At 48.7% G+C, this 22,750-nt stretch overlaps 1 protein-coding gene across 5 annotated transcripts in view; it reads right to left on the bottom strand.

The window, feature by feature from the left end:
* LOC129711333 (transducin-like enhancer protein 1) overlaps positions 1-22,750 on the bottom strand; it is a 183,514-nt gene that overhangs the window by 29,286 nt on the left and 131,478 nt on the right. For all 5 annotated transcript variants that reach the window (XM_055658922.1, XM_055658919.1, XM_055658921.1 and 2 more), the window contains 6 exons: positions 22,525-22,629; positions 9,416-9,469; positions 7,385-7,540; positions 5,363-5,492; positions 4,072-4,247; positions 1,530-1,606 (listed from right to left, as the gene is read on the bottom strand). In XM_055658922.1, coding sequence (XP_055514897.1) covers positions 1,530-1,606; positions 4,072-4,247; positions 5,363-5,492; positions 7,385-7,540; positions 9,416-9,469; positions 22,525-22,629 — 698 coding nt within the window. The remainder of the gene's footprint in view (positions 1-1,529; positions 1,607-4,071; positions 4,248-5,362; positions 5,493-7,384; positions 7,541-9,415; positions 9,470-22,524; positions 22,630-22,750) is intronic.

The following is a 22,750-nucleotide window of genomic DNA, read 5'->3' as shown; positions in this document are numbered from 1 at the left end:
TTAATCAGCTTTGATCTTTGATCTTTCCAGCATATGCAGTTCTTTCTTAATAATAAGGGGTCGGTCATTTAGGACTGAGATGAGGAAAAACGTTTTCACCCAGAGAGTTGTGAATCTGTGGAATTCTCTGCCACAGAAGGTAATGGAGGCCAATTCACTGGATGTTTTCAAGAGGGAGTTAGATTTAGCTCTTGGGGCTAAAGGAATCAAAGGATATGGTGAAAAAGCAGGAACGGGGTACTGATTTTAGATGATCAGCCATGATCATATTGAATAGCGGTGCTGGCTTGAAGGGCCGAATGGCCTACCCCTGCATCTATTTTTCCATGTTTCTATGGTGGAAGGCTTCCAACAGACCAGAAGTTAGATCATCCTCACTCCTGCAATACTACCTACAAATACTATCCTAGCCAGAACACACGAGATTCAGCTACCGTTTCTTTCCAGCTGTTATCAGGAACCTGAACCAACTTCTCACCAATTGTAGATCATAAGATCATAAGTGGTAGGAGTAGAATTAGGCCATTCGGCCCATCAAGTGTACTACATCATTCAATCATGGCTGATCTATCTCTCCCTCCTAACCCCATTTTCCTGCCTTCTCCCCATAATCCCAGACACCCCTATTAATGAAGAATCTACTATCTCTGCCTTAAATGCATCCACTGACTTTTCCTCCACAGCCTTCTGTGGCAAAGAATTCCACAGATTCATCTCCCTCTGACTAAAGAAATGTCTCCTCATCCTCTTCCTGAAAGAAGTTAATATATAGAATAGAATAGAATAGAATAGAATAGAATAGAATAAGTTAAGAATTTATTTGAGAGATGCAGCATGGAATCAGGCCTTCCGGCCCACGCCAATCGGATCACGGCGTACACCAGCATTATCCTACAAGAAGGAACTGCAGATGCTGGAAAATCGAAGGCAGACAAAAATGCTGGAGAAACTCAGCTGGTGTGGCAGCATCTATGGAGTGAAGGAAATAGGCGACATTTCGGGTCGAAACCCTTCTTCAGATTGATGTGAGGGTGGGAAAGAATAAAGGAAGAGGTGGAGCCAGTTGGCTGAGGGAGAGCTGAGAAGGGGAGGAGAAAGCAGGAACTACCTAATTCTCCAATTTCAGGTAGTGCATATTTCTCCTCCCCTTCTCAGCTCTTCCCCCCTCCCGCTGAGTTTCTCCAGCATTTTTGTGTACCTACAAACCTGCACTTCTTTGGAGTGTGGGAGGAAACCAGAGCACCTGGCGAAAACACGTGCAGTCACAGGGAGAACATGCAAACTCTGTATAGACAGCACCTGTAGTCAGGATCGAACTCCACCTCAGGGACAATTGACAGAGGCCAATTTGAGTCCGTGTGTCTTTGGGACATGGGCGGAAACACATGCGGTCACAGGAAGAAAGTGCAAACTCTGCAAAGACAGCGCCCGAGGTGGGGATCGGACCTAGGTCTCTGGCGCTGCGAGGCAGCAGCTCCACTAGCTGCACCCTAAAGGTTTGGGGTGGCTTTTCGCCTCACGCTACTTACGGCTTCCCTGCAGTCGCCGCTGACAGGCTCCCGGGAAGTCCTGCCGTCCGCTTGTGTGTGTGATGTTCAAATCCAGCCTAGGCAAACCAAACAACAGGAGGAGATTAACAACACTTCTTGAAATAAACAATGAAAATGTAGAAAGACAAGGATCCACGGAGGCTGGTTTACAAAAGAAAAAGGCACAAACTGCTTGACTAACTCAGCGGGTCAGGCAGCATCTCTGGAGAACATGGATAGTTGACATATCGGGTCGATAATTGTCCTTTGATGTCAGTCTTCCCCCTGTGAACGCCTACTTTGCTCAGCATTTCATCTTGTCCTCTCTGTAAACCTGGAATCAGAAGTATCATGACCCAGGGGAAGCCCATTGGAGTCACCAATATTTTGCTGGTTCCTTGTAGAGTGACATACACTCCATGCAGACACACAAAACCACCTTCCCTATACTTGATCTCCAAAATTCTTCCCATGGTGGCACGATGGAGCAGCGGTGGAGTTGCTGCCTTACAGCGCTTGCAGCACCAGGGACCCAGGTTCGATCCCGACCATGGGTGCTGTCTGTATGGAGTTTGTGCACTCTCCCCTTGATCTTTCTCCGAGATCTTCGGTCTCCTCCCACACACCAAAGGCATACAGGTTTGTAGGTTAATTGGCTTGCTATAAGTGTAAATTGTCCCTAGTGTGCGTAGGTTTGTGTTAATGTACGGGTCAGGCAGCATCTGTGGGAAAACATGGATAGGCGATGTTACTGATCAGGGCCCTTCTTCAGTCTATCCACAGATGCTGCCTGACCAGCTGAGTTACTCCACATTTGCGCCTCTTTTTTGTATTCAAATGCAAGTTATTGTTATGCTGCCAATCAGTTGAGATTCAAAACCCTTTTCCAGGTTTGGAACTGTGCCTTGCAGAACAATGTTGTATTTAAACCTGACAGAAATACCACTAAGAAGCACAGCTTACCACTTAGATGAGCGTGACTCAGAGCTTCCTCAAGCTTCCTCGGGGACTGAACTCGGTTGTAACACTCAACTATTAAATGCTCGGCAAATGGCACACTGCCGGGTCTGGGTTCCTTTCAAAGGCAGGATGAGGCACAGGGGGGAGGCTTGTAGTCAACACGCTGTGGTCCAGAGGTCAACGTCTAACAAGTCTGAAGAAGAGTCTCCACTCGTAATATCACCCATTCCTTCTCCCCAGGGATGCTGCCTGTCCCCCTGAGCTACTCCAGCATTTTGTGTCTATCTTCGATTTAAACCAGCATCGGCTGTTCCTTCCTACACATCCAACGTGGACCCTCCCCCACAAGCTCCTAAGTGCCCGTGTTTCCAGATTTCCCATTAAAGCAAAGAACTGAGCCTATAATCCCGAGAGGTGCTGTAATAAGATTCCCAATGGCTCTAACCAGCTCCTTGGGTAAACATTTCAGTCACATTCACAGAAACAACATGTCATTTTTATGCATCCGAATTTTGATCCCAGGCACAATAAGGACTTACTGAGTTATAAAAGGAGGCATATGAATCAAAGTTATTCATGAAGTTTGCTCGGATATTCCTTGGTCCCATGAGTCAGAAGCCCAGAGAATAAAACAGCTTTGTATTTGAAATGAGTTGACAATCTCGCCAAGAGTCCGCAGAATGGCTGGGAATAAAAGACTAATGCAAAAGAGGCTGATACCTGAACATGTTTTGTTATAAACCAAGCACAAAACTATAGAGATATAGTTTAAATCCAGGAACCGCTCAAATTGGTAAATGTTTGGCAGTACACCAACAGATCTTGGATTGTCCGATTTAAGGAATAAAGGTCCTTTCAAAATCTCTTATATACTTGGACCATTGCTCATATTGTAGCCAAAAAGCAATTAAAAATTTAAGCTTCACTTATCAACGATTAGACACAAGGCGCTGGAATAATTCAGCGGGTCAGGCAGCATCTCTGGAGAAATCGGATGGGTGACGTTATGGGTCGGGTCCCCTCTTCAGACTCGAAACCTGGGCCGCAACATCACCCACCCTTTGTCTCCAAATAGACACAAAATGCTGGAGTAACTCAGCGGGACAGGCAGCCTCTCTGGAGAGAAGGAATGGGCGACGTTTCGGGTCGAGACCCTTCTTCCGACTGATGTCATGGGGAGAGCGAGATACATCGAACTCTCGTCGGAGAGAGGAGGAGAATTTCTTGTGTGGGTAATGTGTGGGAAACGAAGAACGTCACAAGCATTCCTTAACCCCATGGGTAGATGGTTCATTAAAAGCAAAACATTTATTAGACAATTAAAGGGTCTCGACCCGAAACGTCACCCATTCCTTCTCTCCCGAGATGATGCCTGTCTCACTGAGTCACTCCAGCATTTTGTGTCTATCTTCGGATTAAACCAGCATCTGCAGTTCCTCCCTACATATTAGAAAATCAATCTTTAGATATTAAACTACTCCTTTCCTTTCCTTCTTGCTACATTGTGGGATCACCGCGCGTTCTGCGTTTGTGAATTTTGTCTCCCAAAGTTGTTTCAGTGCAAGAAGAGTGCGGAACTTACCACCGATGAGCGACCAAACGTTGAGGCTGTGGCACCGCCGTTGAGTTGAGGGGAAGCAAAGTGCAGGCCCCCGTAGGCATTGGCACCGGCGATCCCACCGTTCACCGCAGTGTGGACCATCCCGAATGGCACCGGGAATGCACCCTGCACGGACAGCGGTGTTTTCAACCCTAAAGCTGAAGGAGAAAGCACACGTTAGCTCCAGGGCCATAGTCGCACAGCACAGAGAGAGAAGTAGGAAGGACCTGCAGATGCTGCCTTACACCATAGATGCACAATGCCGGAGTAACTCAGCGGGTCAGGCAGCATCGCTGGAGGAAAGGAATAGGTGGCGTTTCAGATCTTTAGACAATCCGAAGAGTCTCGACTCAAAATGTCACCTATTCTTTTTTTCCAGTGATGCTGCCTCACCTGCTGAGTTATTCCAGCATTGTGTGTCTATCTTCAGCGCAGGTAACAGCCCATTCAACCCAACTCATCCATGCTAACCAAGACGCCATATATAAGTGAGTCCTAACTGCCTGCGTTTGGCCCATATCCCTCCTATCCATTCCTCTCCAGGGCAGCACAGTGGCACAGCGATAAGCTGCTGCCTCACAGCGCCAGAGACCCAGGTTATATCCTAACCTCGAATGCTGTCTGACGGAGTTTGTCCCTTCGCCCTGTGACCACGTTGGGTTTTCACCAGGTGCCCCGGTTTCCTACCACGTTCCAAAGACATGCAGCATTGTAGGTTAATTGCCCCTAGGGTGAAAGTGGTCATACATCGAACTTGGGCAATGGTGATCGATGGTCAGCATGGACTCAAATCTCCATGTATCTCTCCAAATGTCTTTTAAATGTTGTTATTGTCCCTGCCTTCTCTGGCTGCTAGTTCCATATATAGACCATATATAGTGTGGAACGGTTGCCCCTCAGGTTCCTAGTAAATATACCTCTCTCACCTTAAACCTATGTCCTCCATTTCATGAATGGCTTACCCTGGGGAAAAGAAAATTGGGGAATTCACTGTCTCTGTTCTCCTGTGATTTTATATACAAGATCACCCCTCAGCCTGCACTCCAAGGAATAAAGTCCTGCAGTGACTTAATTTGTGGTGGACCTGTAGTAGTATTATCTGAACTGTTTTCACTGTACCTCAATGCATGTGACAATTATAAGCCTAAACCTAGATTGGTTTGCATTGCCTCACTAAAAGCACAGCATGCATAGAATTGGAGCTCCTGCCGCGGGTTTAAGGCAGAAACATTAGGGAACGGAATGAACGCTGAGATGAGGAAGGTCCAGTTACCGAGAGGATCCGCCCCTGCTTTGCCAGCCGCTGAGCAGTGCTGGGAGGTGCCACTGGTGCTGGGCGTCGCTGAGTCACTCCGGGACGGTGGCACGCTGGATTTCAGACCAGGTGTGCTGGACTTCTCATTCTGATATCAAGAACACATAAACAACCCAGTTAGAAAGTCTTTTAAGTTCATAAGTTCCAGGAGCGGAATCAGGCCATTCGGCCCACCCAGTCTGCTCCGCCATTCTATCGTGGCCGATCTATCTCTTTCCCGCTCAGCCCCACTCTCCTGCCTTCTCCCCGCAACCCCCGACACCCCTTTAAACAACATTTCCAAGTCCACAACAGATAGACTGGAGTGGGAATGGTAGACACCAGAGGCAGGATTTGAGGTAGAACATAGATTGTACTGTACAGGAACGGGCTCTTCAGCCCACATGGACCGAACCTGGTCCCAAGATAAATTAATCTTCGCTGCCTGCACGTGATCCATATCCCCCCATTCCTTACCTATCCACTTGCCTCTTTATTACCGCTATGGTATCTGCCTCCTCCATTGTCCCTGCCAAGGCAGTCCAGTCACCCAACATACTCTGTGTAAAAAATGTGCCATGTATTTCTCCTTTAAGCTTTTCCCCTCTCACCTTAAAGCTATGCCCTGTAGTCTCTGATATTTCCATCCTGGGGGGGGGGGGGGGGGGGGGGGGGGGGGGGGGGGGGGAGGTTCTGGCTGCCTATTCCTCTCATCATTTGGATAGTTCTATCAGGTCTTGCCTCATCCCCTGGCATTCCAGATAAAGCAATCCAAGTATGTCCAACCTCTCCTTATAGCTCAAGGGTAGACAAAAATGCTGGAGAAACTCAGCAGGCGAGGCAGCATCTAAGGAGCGAAGGAATAGGTGATGTTTCGGGTCAAGACCCTTCTTTAGACTGATGTGGGGGGAGGGTGGGAAGAAGAAAGGAAGAGGTAGAGACAGTGGGCTGTGGGAGAGCTGGGAAGGGGAGGGGAAAGAGGGCGAAAGCAAGTACTACCTGAAATTGGCGAAGTCAATGTTCATACCGCTGGGGTGTAAACTACCCAAGCGAAATATGAGGTGTTGTTCCTCCAATTTGCGGTGGGACTCTCTTTGGCCATGGAGGAGATCCAGGACAGAAAGGTCAGATACGGAATGGGAGGTGGAGTTGAAGTGCTGAGCCACCGGGATATCGGGTTGCTTAATGTGGACTGTGCGGATGTCCTGGGCGAAGCGATCGCCAAGCCTGCGTTTGGTCTCACCGATGTAGAGCAATTGACACCTAGACCAGCAGATGAGGTTGGAGGAGGTGCAGGTGAACCTCTGCCTCTGGACAGACTGCTTGGGTCCTTGGATGGAGTCCAGGGGGGAGGTATAGAGACAAGTGTAGCATTTCCTGCGGTTGCAAGGGAAAGTACCAGGGGAGGGGATGGTTTGGGTGGGAAGGGACAAATTGACCAGGGAGTTACGGAGGGAGCGGTCTCTGCAGAAATCTTATAGCTCATACCTTCTAATCCAGACATCATTCTGGTAAACACCTTCTGCATCTTCCCCAATGTCACCACTTCATTCGTGAAATGGGGTGACTAAAATTGCATAAATACAGCCTGACCAAAGTGAAATTAAATTGCATCATGTCTTCCTGACTCTTATACTCAATGCCCTGACTAATGAAGGCAAGCATACCATACGCCTACTCTATTATTCGATCTACTTGTGTTGCCACTTTCTAGTAACGATGGACTCAGTCCTCAATATCTCTCTGTACATTAATGCAAAGGTCTTGCCATTATTTGTATACCTTCCGACCTCCCAAAGTACAACACCATACAGTTGATCAGAATTAAACTGCATCTGCCATTTCTCTGCCCATGATCTGTATCCCACTGTACATTTTGACCGCCTTCCTCACTGTCCGGAACTCCAGCAGTGTTGGTATCCTGCGGATATTTTCGCGGCGAGGATACGTGGACAAGGTGGGGAGGGGGGGGGCAGATCAGGAAGGGGCCGAGATACTTACCGCAACCGGCTCTTTGCTTTTTAGCGGAGGCGGGGTGCAGCTTGTTGTAACCAGCGACGTGGGACTGTTCACCTGAGTCTTCCTCCTCACGTGAAGCTTGTCCAGTCCATTCTCGTGCGCTGCTTGCGGAGGGCTACTGCGAGGAGACGATGGCTCCTGAAACATGAAGCCGTTCAGAGATTCAGAGAGATGTAGCAGAAACAGGCCCTGTGGCCCACCGAGTGCATGCTGACCTGACCATCGATCACCCGCTCACACCATTTGTTTTTTTATTTGCAAGCAAGCAAAAGTTGGGCCGAGGGGCTGTATGACTCTACGACAAGGGACCAGCCTCACCAGGAAAACCTTAAAGCCAACTCGAAAGAGCTTTAATAATCAAATGTACCACAGGATAGAACTGGTTTTATGAGCAAAAGCATTGTCAGAAATGTCAAAGCTTTTATGTTATAAATCGTACTCTAATCTATATTAGTCACTGGCTACGAGTGAAAATTACCATCAAAATCATTTTGGCTTCAGGTTCTTTGTCGTCACAGCTCTGATTTCTGAAATGTTGATGTTTTGTGTCAAAGTAGAAGCTTTGCAATACTTCACAAACAGATGGACAGTGTGGCAAGTTGGATGGTATCAATAATAACTGGCAGGGGTGGATAAAGTGAACCTGCTGCTACTAATTGGGAAGTCCAGAACTATGGAGGAGAACCTACAAACTAAGAGTCATGCCTGCAAGTCCATTGATATTGTGGGCAAATGCAGGGTATATAGAGTTAGAGCACTAATCTGTCACATTCTCATTGAATGGCAGTAAAGGTTTTAGGAAATGAAGAAGCTTTTCCTGTGGTCAACGTCAATGATGATAAAGCATTGACCAACTTTAAAATAACAAAGAGGAGACACAAGGAACTGCTGATGCTGCTGCCACCTTGAGCAACCCACAAAGTGCTGGAGTAACACAGCGGGTCAGGCAGCATTTTTCCTGACCTTTCTAGTGGCAGTGCGACTCAGTGTTGCAGCGTCCGCTTCAGCCTGTCTGTCTTTTTTTAATTTTTTGGCTAGTTGTTCGTGTTTTTTAATACTGTTTTTTAACTGTGTATATGTGGGGGCGGGGGGGGGGGGGGGGGGGGGGGGAAGAGGGAAACTTAAAAAAAATCTCTTCCCTGCACGGGAGACTCGACATTTTTCCTGTCGGGTCTCCGTTGGCGTTGGGCCCTAGCACCGTGGAGCGGCCTCCAGTCGGAACAACCTAGGGGCTATAGTCGCAGAGCTGTGGACTACTCACAATCGTGGGGCTGGCCGGCCTCGGAGCGTGGGGAGCGGTGGTGGCTCGCTGCTGCGGCCCGACCCCGGAGCTCGGAGGCTCCAGCTGCAGCCGCAGGTCCGGTGGACTGGAACATCGGGAGCTCGCGGGTCCGGGTGGAGAGACCGCTTCCCGGAGTTCCCGCAGCGCGACTTCTCCCGCCCGTGTGGCGGGGTTGGAACGACACGGAGCGGGGCCGTACATCACCCGGCACGGCTTTAATGGCTGCGGGACATTCCAACACTGACCGGGGGCTCTAACTTTGTGACTTTTAGACCTGCAGCCGGGCCGTACATCGCCCGGCGCGGCCTAAAATGGCCGTGGGACTCGCCATCGCCCGCCTGGGGCTTCAACATCGGGAGAGAAATGGTGCAGGGGAGAGAAAAGACTTTGCCTTCCATCACAGTGAGAAGGAGATTCACTGTGATGGATGTTTGTGTAAATTGAATTGTTTATATGTCTTGTAGGAATTGTCTCTGTTTGTATGGCTGTGGAAACTAAGTTTCATTTGAGCCTCACAGGTTTAAATGACGTAATAAATATTCAACTCAATTCAATTTTCAGCATACATAGCGTGAAAGGACAGGCGGTGTTTCAGATTGAGATCCTTCTTCAGACCGATGAAGGATCCCGATCCAAAACATCACCTAAACGTCCCCTCTACAGATGCTGCCTGACCCACTGAGTTCCTTCGGCACCTGGTATTTTGTCTTGTTTCACAAAACTTTACTGACCTCATTGGAAACATCAACGACGAGATTATCGTCACTCTTGTCATCATCGCTGTCCTGTAATAAAAGCCAAAACAAATGTATTAAACACCTTGTTTAAGAAGGAAATGCAGATGCTGGAAAATCGAAGATAGACAAAAATGCTGGAGAAACTCAGCGGGTGAGGCAGCATCTATGGAGCGAAGGAAATGGGCAACGTTTCGGGTCGAGATCTTTCTTCGGACACCTTCTTTAAACACCTTTGCGGTGAACTTGGTTGATGTTCCTATTACTTCAATCACAGTACAATCGATTAACGGTCAGAACATTGGCCAACACATGCATCGCTGGGCATCCAAAATGGTACTATGGTAACACTGAATAGGGAGTAGGTAAATAATTCACCATTCAGCAGAGCTAGATCCTGGCCTCCATTCTCTCCATCCATTCCAAGGAGCGCTCTTTTGGTTGCCATCCATCCGCTCAATACTAAACCTCTATGCTGTGGATGACCCTGGTCAAAGAGCTCGAACTGCAGGATCTTCAGTTTTAGTGCATAAATAACGCTGGAAAACGCATTTCTTTCATGATGTTGGGTCTGTGGTGCTGACCATAGTAAGTGAGTCCATGTCGCAGATTGTTACAATGCAGAACAAGACTTAAGGCTGAACCAAAACTGCCAACTGCACCTTGAGTTATAGTCATACCGTGCAAAAACAGGAGCATCAGCCCAACTTGTCCACACTGACCAACGTGCCCCATCTACACTAGTCCCACATGCCTACGTTTGGCCCATAAACCTACCCTATCCATCTACCTGTCTAGATGGTTCTTAAACGTTGCGATAGTACCTGCCTCAACTACCTCCTCCGGCAACTTGTTCAATACACACACTATCCCCTGTGTGATAATGGTATCCCTCAGGTTCCTAGTAAATCATTCCCCCCCCTCAACTTAAACCTATGTCCTCTGGTTCTCGATTCCCTCACTCTGTGCATTTTTCGAATCTATTCCCCTCATGACTTTGTACACCTCTATAAGGTCACCCCTCATCCTCCTGCGCTCCAAGGAATAGAGTCCTAGCCCGCTCAACTGCTTCCTATAGCTCAACCCCACAGGTTATGCCCCTGTCCCACTTAGGAAACCTGAACGGAGACCTCTGGAGACTTTGCGCCCCACCCAAGGTTTCCGTGCGGTTCCCGGAGGTTTTTGTCAGTCTCCCAACCTGCTTCCACTACCTGCAACCTCCGGCAACCACCTGCAACCTCCAGGAACCGCACGGAAACCTTGGGTGGGGCGCAAAGTCTCCAGAGGTTTCCCTTTAGGTTTCCTAAGTGGGATAGGGGCATTACAAGGCGGAAGCCCACTAACATTCTAGCCAAGCGGTTACCAGAGTACATAATGAAGTGGTGATTTCTTAAGAGATTGGATTTAATGAAATGGCGCTGGAGCGAGAGATGAGGGGAGATCAGGGAAAATACTGCGACTAAAAAACCGATCCGCTCCATCAAAAGAAGCCAGTATGTGATCCTCTCCCCGCAAACTTGGCTAAAGCCGGAAGTTTGCACTGAAATGCAACTGAGAGTCTACTGAAATGACCGAGAGTCCAGAGATCCAGGTTCGATCCTGGCCTCGGGTGCTGCCTGATGTGGAGTTTGCACGATCCCCCTGTGACCGTGTGGTGTGTCGGTTATTTGGCTTCTGTAAAATGGCCCCAAGTGTGCCGGAAGGTACAGCATGTGACAGGCCCTTCAGCCCATCGAGTCCATACCGACCACCAATCAGCTTTGCACACTAATTCTACGTTCGTATACGAACGTAGAATTAGTGTGCAAAGCTGATTGGTGGTCGGTGTGGACTCGATGGGCTGAAGGGCCTGTCACATGCTGCATCTTTCAATCAATTCAGTCTACCGATCAAAAAAATAGACACTCCTTCCCAGCAGCGGCAGACACAAAGGGAGTCAGTCATCCAGTCATCCCAAACATAATATAATTTCTGTGCCGAGCCTAATTTATTTTCCAGTGAGTCGTTACTGCTCCATAAACTACAACCCATCTGCTGCATAAAACGAGGAGCTATTTTTCATACAGATGTCAGCTCCGTAAATATCACCTGGCACAGCTGTACCTGTACATACACAAAGGGGTTGAGCCGTCAAGACAAGTTAACGTTACCTGGCTTTCAGGTCACCCTGACACAAACTAATGCGGCTACTTCTTCAGCAAGCCAACTGGCTTGAATCCGAGGTCCAGAACATAACTCTGTCGGCCTTGGTTCAGTGGATGGCATTCTCTCCTCAAGAATCAGGTAGTAGGGGGGTCACGCATACAAAGAACAAAGAGCGGCAGACTGTTGTGGAGAGGGAACAGTGGTAAAGACAGGCACAAAGTGCTGGAGTAACTCAGCGGGTCTGGCAGCATCTCTGGAGAGAAAGGATGGGTGACGTCACGGGTCGGGACCCTTCTTCACTTGACCCGAAATGTCGCCCAACCTTTTTGTCCAGAGACGCTGCCTGATCCGCTGAGTGCTCCAGCATTTTGTGTCTATTTTTGGTCTACACCAGCACCTGCAGTTGCTTGTTTCTACATGTTAGTGATAGCTTGCTGTGTGCGACATTCCCTGCACTGCAATAGTCACTATACTTCAAGACAAACCCAACCTGGTTAAAGCTTAGTTTAGTTTAGAAATTCAGCACGGTAAGGGGCCCTTTGGCCTATCAAGTCCACGCTGACCAGCGATCCCGTACACTAATACCATCCCACGCACTCAGGACAATAGAATGTGCAAACTCCGTACAAACAGCGCCCTTAGTCAGGATCGAACCTGAAATACACTCTACCGCTGCGCCACCGTGCCACCCAAAAAATATACGTCCAAGTCTGTAGCACCTGTATAATCACCTTCTTACATCAATCAGGCTCACATCCCCAGAGTAAGAAGAGACTTGGCAAGTTGATATAGTATTTTAAACTCCACTCGAGTCAGTTCAGAGTGTTTACACTCATCTCCCTGTGCCCTCAGGCACATCCTTTTCAGCTGGGCAGGGCACAACGGCAACTTCCCGAGGTGAACAATGAAGCACTTTGTGTCCATGTGCTTATTTTACATTTGGAAAGTTCATCGGTCATTGCGGTTGAGCTTCAAACACCGACGATTTAATCTAATCAACCCATTTCCACGTGCCCCCTGCGTTCAGGGGGTTAGGGGAAGGGGGTGTTGGGGCAGAGGGCGAGGGCGTCGCTAGAAAACAGTCCGTTTCACAGATTTCCGCAACGCTGAGCCGCCTCAACTGCCCAAAGCGTCGAGAAACATGAAAATAAATACAGCCGTAATTTATTTATTTCTTTCCTCCACCCGCACAAATTCCGAGTGAAAGGGTGTTATTCTGTACCTCGGATATTTGGACAGGCATTGTCGAGATGAATTTCCGTGGCCCAAACGACCTTAATACGGGAATCACCAGACCTGCAGCTCTGTGTCGGAAGGAACTGCAGATGCTGGTTTACACCAAACATACACAGCAAAATGATGACGGAATGGGTGACGATTAGGGTCCAGACCCTTCTTCAGACTGAATCCTATCTGTCCTGGAACTCCGTGATGGTCAGCTTTTACACATGAAACGGTAGACCCGGCAAAGTTTTCCCCACTATCACCAAATATTTCTCTGATCTTGCTGGTGTGGCCCAGAATTGAAGATAAGGACAGATCATCCAATTTAATCTGCATATATATAGGGCAATGGATGTGTTGAATGGAGAGGAGGGGTTGGAAGAGGAGACAAATAAACAATAGATAATAAGTGCAGGAGTAGGCCATTCGACCCTTCGAGCCAGCACAGCCATTCACTGTGATCATGGCTGATCATCCACAATTAGTACCCCGTTCCTGCCTTCTCTCCATATCCCTTAACTTCACTATCCCTAAGAGCTCTATCTAACTCTCTCTTGAAAGAATCCAGAGAACCAGCCTCCACTGCCCTCTGAGGCAGAAATTCAACACACTCACAAGGGCCACTAAGGGAGGTGAACCAGGGTAATGCCTCCAGCACCCTCAAGGTTGGATGCAGGAGGTGCCTACGGGACACAAAACTTACAAAATTCTTAAAGGGTTGGACAGGCTAGATGCAGGAAGATTGTTCCCGATGTTGGGGAAGTCTAGAACAAGGGGTCACAGTTTAAGGATAAGGGGGCAAATCTTTTAGGACCGAGATGAGAAAAACATTTTTCACACAGAGAGTGGTGAATCTCTGGAGTTCTCTGCCACAGAAGGTAGTTGAGGCCAGTTCATTGGCCATATTTAAGAGGGAGTTAGATGTGGCCCTTGTGGCTAAAGGGATCAGGGGGTGTGGAGAGAAGGCAGGTACAGGATACTGAGTTGGATGATCAGCCATGATCATATTGAATGGCGGTGCAGGCTCGAAGGGCCGAATGGCCTACTCCTGCACCTATTTTCTATGTTTCTATGTTTCTACAAAGATGGCCAGGCGAGGAGAAGGACGTCGGTTCTGGGGCCGATCTGGTCAAGGGTGAGGGAGGATGTCCCTGCAGGAGCCTGGAGCTTACCGGGATCAGGAACTGCTCCAGTGGACCGAGCAACGGCGCCAAAACACGGCGGCGCCCGCACTTGTAAATATGCAAAAAGAAATTCACTGTTCGACAAATAAAGAACCATTGAATCAAGCGAATATTCCCAAAGCTCTTGTCAGTCTGAAGAAGGGTTTGGACCCGAAACGTCACCTATTCTGTTTCTCCAGAGATGCCGCCTGACCCGCTGAGTTACTCCAGGATTTAGCGACAATAAAACACTCTTGGCTCTGGAATTAGCATTCACTAAAGTTGTTTGGCCAAACTTAATGTAGCGTTTAAGTACAAGCTATCACAGTCGCAACTTGCATTTATGAGCCACCTTTAATGTAGTCCCAAGGCATTTCACAGGCAATTAACAAAAGTTGACAATGGGAATCAAAGTGTATTATGACCTGCAACCAAACGCTTAGTCAAAGTCTTGAGTTTTAAGTAACGTCTTAAAAAAACAGGAGAGAAAAAGCACCACATGAGACCACCCGTACTGAACGTTCTACACAGTCTCACAGTAACTCATTGCCACGGCTCTAGAGTACCATAGCAAATGGGAAGACAAAAGAGACTGCAGATGCAATAGCCAGAAGAACCCAGTGGGTCAAGCAGCATTTGTAGAGGCAGAGAGTGTACTTACCACTGGGATATACGGGAGTCTGAAAATCGTGATAACCGGGTTCAAGAATAGCTTCTTCCCAGCAATCAGCCAGCAGGGTCGGCACGTGGCGCAGCAGTAGAGACGCTGCCTTACAGCGCCAGAGACCCGGGTTCGATCCAGACTACGGCAGCTTGCCTGTACGTTCTCCCCGTGACCTGCGTGGGTTTTCTCCGAGATCTTCGGTTAACTCCCACACTCCAAAGACGTGCAGGGATGTAGGTTAATTGGCTTGGTTTAAATGTAAATTGTCCCTGGTGTGTGCAGGATAGTTAGTGTGAAGGGATTGCTGGTCAACATGGACTCAGTGGGCCGAAGGGCCAGTTTCCGCGCTGTACCTCTAAACTAAACTAAAGTGTCCTGGTTGAAATATTATATTTTTAAGGGCATTAGTTTTGACCTATGAATCCACTTTTTCACCAGAGTTTACTCACAAGATGGCAGTGCAGAACTATTTATTTAAAGACAAACTGCAGTTGCTGGAATCTTGAGCAAAAAAACAAATGGCCGGAGGAACTCAGCGGCTCAGTGTTAAGAACTTGACGTCACGGTGGCGCAGCGGTAGAGTTGCTGCCTTGCAGCGCCAGAGACCCGGGTCCGATCCCGACTACGGGTGCTGTCTGTGCAGAGTTTGTACGTTCTCCCTGTGACCACGTGGGTTTTCTCCGAGATCTATGGTTTCCTCCCACATTCCAGAGACATACAGGTTTGTAAGTTAATTGGCTTGGTATAAATGTAAATTGTCCCCAGTGTGTGTAAGATAGTGTTAATATGCGGGGATCGCGTGGCGGTGCGGACTCAGTGGGCCGAACAGCCGGTTTCCCCCTTGTATCTCTAAACTAGCAACTAAACCAACCCAAAATGTTATCTATCATTTCCCTTCACAGAAGTTGCCTGACCCAATGAATTGCTTCAACCTTGCCCAAGATTTCAGCTTCTGCAGTTTAATGTGTCTCAGTTTTATATATATATATATATAGTTCTGCACTGCCATTTTGTGTGTAAACTCAAGTGAAAAAGTAGAGTCGTGGGTCAAAACAGATGCCTTAAATATTATATGTAATCCAGGATACTTCTTCCTTTTTCATATTCTGATAACATTGATTTTATAATGCACTCTATGAAATGTGCAGAGCTGTATAGCAACGAAACAGGCCGTTCGGCCCGTCCTGTCCATGCTCACCATGTTGGCATGCATTGGCCTCACTCAACCAGAGGAGAGACACAAAATGCTGGAGTAACTCAGCAGGTCGGGCAGCGTCCCTGGAGAACATGGATCGGTGATGTTTTGGGTCGAGACTCTTCTTCACGCTGAGTCGGAAGAATCTGACTAAAATCCATGTGATACGACACAAAAAGCTGGAGTAACTCAGCGGGATAGGCAGCATCGCTGGAGAGAAGAAAAGGGTGACGTTTCGGGTCGAGACCCTTCTTCAGACTGGTCAGGGGAATGGGAAACGAGAGATGTAGACAGTGATGCAGAGAGATATAGAACAAATGAATGAAAGATATGCAAAAAAGTAAAGATGATAAGGGAAACAGACCATTGTCCAGTGATGCTGCATGACCCGCTAAGTTACTCCAGCATTTTGTGTCTTTCCTTGGTAAACCAGCACCAGCAGTTCCTTGTTCTTCACTCCTGTGGCTGGAACAAGCTGTCATAGGAAGCTATAGAAGTGGATACAATGATGACTTTTGAAAGACACATGGATGGGAAGAGTTTAGAGGGAAGCGGGCCAACTGCAGGCAATTGGGACTTGTCTAACATGCTTCGCCAGGCACGGGTGTTTGTATTCTTGAGCAGTAAGATCAGACGGCTGCAAATAAACGCATTACACATGACATTCTTTACCCTGACCTCAGCCCCAGTTTTGTCAGGAGCCCGCTCCCAACCTGTCTGTAAAAATAGATACGTGATGAGATCATCTTTCAACCGGATAGCTGAAGCAACATTCATCAGGAAACACTCAGTTCCTGCGAGACCAGACTCGCATCAGACCTATTTATGGATTCTCAGCCAACGGTTTGGAGAAGCCTAATCCTTTCAGATCCCAGAGCTCAGGAGTAGCTGACACAGTGTTCGGGGGCACAGACACTCCTCCCACAGTCCTGGGAGACTCCGCGGAAGGAAAGATTATTCCCAATGAGTTAGAGAAGCCAACGTTCATACCGCCGGTTTGTAAGTTGCCAAGGGAAATATGAGGCGCTGTTCCTCCAATCTGCGTTGGGCCTTAAGGGCCTGTCCCACTATACGAGTTTATCTAAGAGCTCTCCCGAGTTAAAAAAAAATCAAACTCGTGGTAAGTACGTAGAATGTAAGTAGCGGGTACGTCGGAGCTCGGGACGTCTCTTAGCGGGTCGTAACGCTAACGGCAGGTATTTGGGAAACGCGGAAGCTCGTGAAGTTTTTTCAACATGTTGAAAAATGTCCACGAGAGCCCCGAATTTCGACGAGTGGCTATTACCGTAATTCTCCTAGTTCGAATCAGGGGAAATGCGGTAGAACTCTTGAATTAACCCTCCGGCCGCTCGTTCCAGATACGGAGCGAAAAAAGATCCCCAAATGTTCCCGTTAAATCTCTACCCTCTCACCTTAAAACTTTGTGGCCTTTAGTTTTAGAATCCTCTACCCTGGGGTAAAGACTACGAGCGTTCACTTTATTTCCGCCCGTCGTGATCTTGCATAACCTGCTGTTGCAGGAGGCCCGTTGGGTTCATGCTGGCTATTAAAACATTTCCATTCGTCCCACTTGTTTCCCTCTAACCTTTCCTTGCTTATCTTATTCCTCCTGCCACCCATCAATCCTAGGAGCATTTTACAATTAACCCACCACCATGTCTTTGGGCTACATAGAACAAGTACAGCGCAGGAAATGGCCCTTTGGCCCACAATATCTATGCCGAACATGATGCCAAGTCAACTCTTATCTACCTGCAGGTAACCCATATCCCCACATATCCCCACGCCTATACTCTCTTAAAGTCACTTAAATATCACAATCACATCTGGCTCCAATACCATCGCTGGCAGCACATCCCATACACCCACCAACATCTGCGTAAAAAAAAAACTTGCCCTGTACATCTCCTTTAAACTTTACCACTCTCACCTTCAAGCGATGCCCTCTCGTATTTGGATTTTCCACCCTGGGGGGAAAAAGGTTCTGACTGTCTACCCTGTCTATGCCTCCATGATTTTCTATACTTTTGTCAGGTCTCCCCACAACCTCGGGCATTCCAGACAAAACAATCCAAGTCTGTCCAACATTTCCCTGGGGCTAATGTCCCCTAATCCAAGCACACATTCTGGTGAACATTCTCTTCACCCTTTCCAAAGCCTCCACATCCTTCCTGTAATGGAGCGACCAGAACTGCACACAATACTCCAAATGTGGCCTCATCAATGCCTTATTAAAAAAAGCTGCAAAAAAAGCCGACTTCCTGACTAAAGGGGCTGTCCCACTTGGGCGACCTAGTTGGCGAGTTTAGACGAGTTTGAAAACATGACATGTTGAAGACCTCCTTGAACTATATAGAAGACCTCCTTCGACGATGTTGAAGACTAGCTTCGACTAACTTCAGGAAAATTGGACACCGAACAGTGGAGAGTGAAGACGACCTCCTCCGATCTCCTTCGACCTCCCTTCGACTATGATGAAGACTATCTACGACTACATTCGACTACCCTCGATTACCTACGACTAACATGCCAACCTACTACACCCTACTACGACTAAACCTACGAGTAAAAAAAGTATCGATTTTTTCCATGGTGACCTTTTTTTACTAGCGGGCATTTTTTAACATATTGAAAAAAACGCCGCGACCTAGCTGAGGCCTCGAGTACGCGGAGACCACTCTCGAGCATGAAGGAGAGTTACGAAGACCTCCTACGACATCATGTCGACCATGCCGCGAGTATGAGTCGAGGGAAAACTCGCCAGAACTCGCGGATTAGGTCGCCCAAGTGGGACGGGCCCTTTATACTCAGTCCTGACAACTTCCTGACTTATACGGACAATGCCCCCACCAATGAAGGCAAGTCTGCCACATGCCTTCTTTTCCACTCTTCCTGGTTATGTTGCCACTTTCAGGGAGTTACGGACTTGGAGCCCAAGATCCTATGCAGATGCACGCAGACACCTATGATGAGCGTTTGTCGGCACTGGGCCTGTACTCGTTGGGAGTTTAGAAGAATGAAAGAGGCCCTCATTGAAATGTACAGAATAGTGAAAGGCTTGGATAGAGTGGATACATTGAGGATGTTTCCACTAGTGGGAGAGTCTAGTGGGAGATGCTGTGTAGAAAGGAACTGCAGATGCTGGTTTACACCGAAGATAAGACACAAAGTGCTGGAGTAACTCAACGGGCAAGCAGCATCTCTGGATAGAAGGAATGGGTGACGTTTCGGTTCGAGACCCTTTGGGTTTCGACCCGAAACATCACCCATTCCTTCTATCCAGAGATGCTGTCTGTCCCGCCGAGTTACTCCAGCACTTTGTGTCTATCCACACACAGATGCTGCCTGACCTGCTGAAATCCTCCAAAACTTTGGATACCAGTATCAGCACAGGAAACAGGATTGCAAAACCTTTCTAGACATTTGGGGGGAAAAAATCTGGCTTTAGAAAACCCACAAGTAGTGGCAGAGGTAATGGATTATTCTGAGTCAGGCAAAGGACAACAGGAAAATGTAGAGGTCTCCAGGTTGATCAAGAAGGAACTGCAGATGCTGGATTCCGGCTTTAGACCTTTTTATTCAAAACTGCCAGCATGACATCAACCGCCTCGACTTCTCCACTCCCCTGTCTCACTCCAATCTCTCCCCCCCATGAACGTACAGCCATCGACTCACTCCACAACAACCCAGACTGGGTTATCAAACCCGCCGACAAGGGATGTGCCATGGTAGTCTGGCACGTTGATTTCTACAAAACTGAGGCCTCACGCTGACTCTCGGACACCTCCTCCTACTTATCCCTGGACCATGACCCCACAGGCGAGCACCAGACTACTATCTCGAGCACCATCACTGACCTCATCAACTCCGTCCGGCTCCCTGCCCTCCCAAGCCTCCAACCTCATCGTTCCCCAGCCCCGCACGGCCTAAAATCCACAAACTTGACTGTCCAGGTAGACCCATTGTCTCTGCCTGTTCGTGGCCTACTGAACTTATTTCCACATACCTCGACTCCATCCTAACCCCCCTGGTGAAATTCCTCCCTACCTACGTTCAAGACACCTCAGACACTCTCTGTCGTCTCCGTGCATTCCGTTCTCGAGGTCCCCATCCCCTCATCTTCACCATGGATATCCAGTCACTCTACACCTCCATCCCCCACCAAGAGGGTCTCAAAGCCCTCCGGTTCTTCCTCGACCTGAGAACCAATCAATCCCCGTCTACAGATACTCTCCTCTGCCTAGCGGAACTGGTCCTTACCCTCAATAACTTTTCGTTTCACTCCTCCCATTTCTTCCAAATACAAGGTGTAGCTATGGGCACTCAAATGGGCCCCAGCTACGCCTGCCTCTTTGTAGGGTACATCGAACAATCCTTGTACCCGGGCCCCATCCCCGACCTCTACCTCCGCTACATTGACGAATTGCATTGGTGCTACCGCCTGCACCCACACACAACTCACTGACTTCATCCGCTTCACCACTAACTTCCATCCGGCACTCAAATACACCATTTCCGACACTTCCCTACCATTTCTTGACCTCACTATCTCCATCGCAGGTGATAGACTTCTGACCGACATCCACTATAAACCTACTGACTCCCATGGCTATCAAGACTACACTTCTTCCCACCCTGCTTCCTGTAAGGATTCCATCCCCTACTCCCAATTCCTCCGTCTACGCCGCATCTGCTCCTAGGATGAGGTGTTCCACACCAGGGCATCGGAAATGTTCTCATTCTGCAGGGAACGGGGGTACCCCTCCCCTACTATAGATGAGGCTCTCACTAGGGTCTCTTCAATACCCCGTAACACTGCTCTCTCTCCCCATCCCCCCACTTGCAACAAGGGCAGAGTCCCCCAAGTCCTTACCCTTCACCCCACTAGCCGTCACATGCAACAAATAGTCCTCCGACATTTTCGCCACCTCCAACGTGACCCCACCACTCGCCACATCTTCCCATCTCTCCCCCCCGTCTGCTTTCCGCAAAGACTGCTCCTTCCGCAACTCCCTTGTCAATTCTTCATTTCCCTCCCGCACCCCACCCCCCTCCCCAGCCACTTTCTCGCAAGAGATGCTACCCTTGTCGCTTTACCTCCCCCCTCGACTGAAGCAGTCATTCCAGGTGCAACAGTGGTTCACCTGCACCTCCTCAACCTCATCTATTCCATCCGCTGCTCTAGATGTCAGCTGATCTACATCAATGAGACCAAGCGTAGGCTTGGCGATCGTTTCGGTGAACACCTCCTCTCGGTCCGCATTAACCAACCTGATCTCCCGATGGCTCAGCACTTCAACTCCCCCTCCCATTCCGAATCCGAACTTTCTGTCCTGGGCCTCCTCCATGGCCAGAGTGAGCACCACCGGATATTGGAGGAGCAGCACCTCATATTCCGCCTGGGCAGTTTGCACCCTAACAGCTGAACAGCTTCTCCAATTTCCGGTAGCCCTTGCTGTCTCGTCCCCTTCTCAGCTCTGCCTCAGCCCTCTGGCTCCTCCTCTTCCTTTCTCCTTTATACTTCCCCCCCCCCCCCCCCCCCCCCACACCCTACATCAGTCTGAAGAAGGGTTTTGGGCCGAAACGTTGCCTATTTCCTTCGCTCCATATATGCTGCTGCACCCGCTGAGTTTCTCCAGCACTTTTGTCTGCCGAGGTCTACAGGTTTCCTGATATCACGGATGAAATTATTTTCTGTCATCAGACCACAGCCACATTTGTGTTAAACCATGAAAAAAATGTGCTCCAGTAGTGTGTGAGATTTACTGATCAAAATATGCTGATGACAACTTATTGCGTTATTAAACATAACAAATAAGCATTGCACCAACATTTTTATTGCAGACTGGCAAAGCTGCTCAACATCAATAAATAACCAAGATCCGTCTCACAGTGGAATGTAATTGGACCACTAGATGGTTAGCATCTCAATGAATCAAACACCAATCTCCCTGCTCCCTGGGCACTGGAGATAACAAGTGTGGAGTAACATACATAATACACCAAGCAAACATTAGCAATGTGGGATAGGGACTGCAGAGAGGAGTATTTGTTGGTTGGGTAGAGGGGAGAAGGAGTGGCAGACGGGAGGAGGGAGGGGAAGAGTGAGAACAGAGAGCTGGGAGGGAGGGAGAGAGAGCGGGCAGAGGGAGAGGGGGGGTGAAGGGAGGGAGAGAGGGGGGGAAGGGAGGGAGAGAGGGGGGGAGGGAGAGAGGGGGATAGGGAGGGCGAGAGAGAGGGCAGAGGGCAGGAGATAGAGTGCGGGGAGGGGAGAGGCAGGAGGGAGGGCAGAGAGCAGAGGGAGAGACATGGTGGATGGAGAGAGTGGAGGGAGAGAGGGAGGGAGTGAGAGGGGGCAGAGGGAGGACAAGAGCAGGGAGGGGAGGGAAGAGAGCAGAGAGAGGGGGCAGAGGGAGAGAGCCAGGGTGGAGGGAGGGAGAGAGGGCGGGGAGGGCAAGGGCAGGGAGGGCGAGGGCTGGGAGAGGGTGGATGGAGGGACAGAGTGGAGGGAGAGAGCGGGGTGGGCATGGAGCTGGGGGCAGTGAAGGGGGTGGTCATGGAGCTGGGGGCAGGAGGGCACCAGCCTGCTGCACAATACAGCAACACTAAAATCAAATCCAATATGACCAGAGTATAATATTGGATATTCAGAGTGATCAAGATGGAAAAGCCAGAGGGTGGAAGAATGATTCAAATTGTCAAACAATAGACTTACATAGTCATTCACTGAATCCCGTTCCTCAGTTTTCTTCTTCTTGAGGTGGATGGGATATTCCGAGGAGTTTCTTGGCTTGTCTCCATTGGACGAGTGTACAGAACTCTGAAGGAGATAAGACCCGGGATAAATTTTGAGGGATAAATACCCAACCTGGATGATTTGCAGAGAGAACTATTTAAAGATAATCCTCTACCTCAGTCACCAGCCAAACCCAGCCATGCCT

Source organism: Leucoraja erinacea, chromosome 29 (assembly GCF_028641065.1).
Source record: "Leucoraja erinacea ecotype New England chromosome 29, Leri_hhj_1, whole genome shotgun sequence".
In the NCBI taxonomy this organism is placed as follows: Eukaryota; Metazoa; Chordata; class Chondrichthyes; order Rajiformes; family Rajidae; genus Leucoraja; species Leucoraja erinaceus.
Note: the sequence above shows the minus strand (reverse complement) of the source record. Positions and strands in the feature narration are given on the sequence as shown.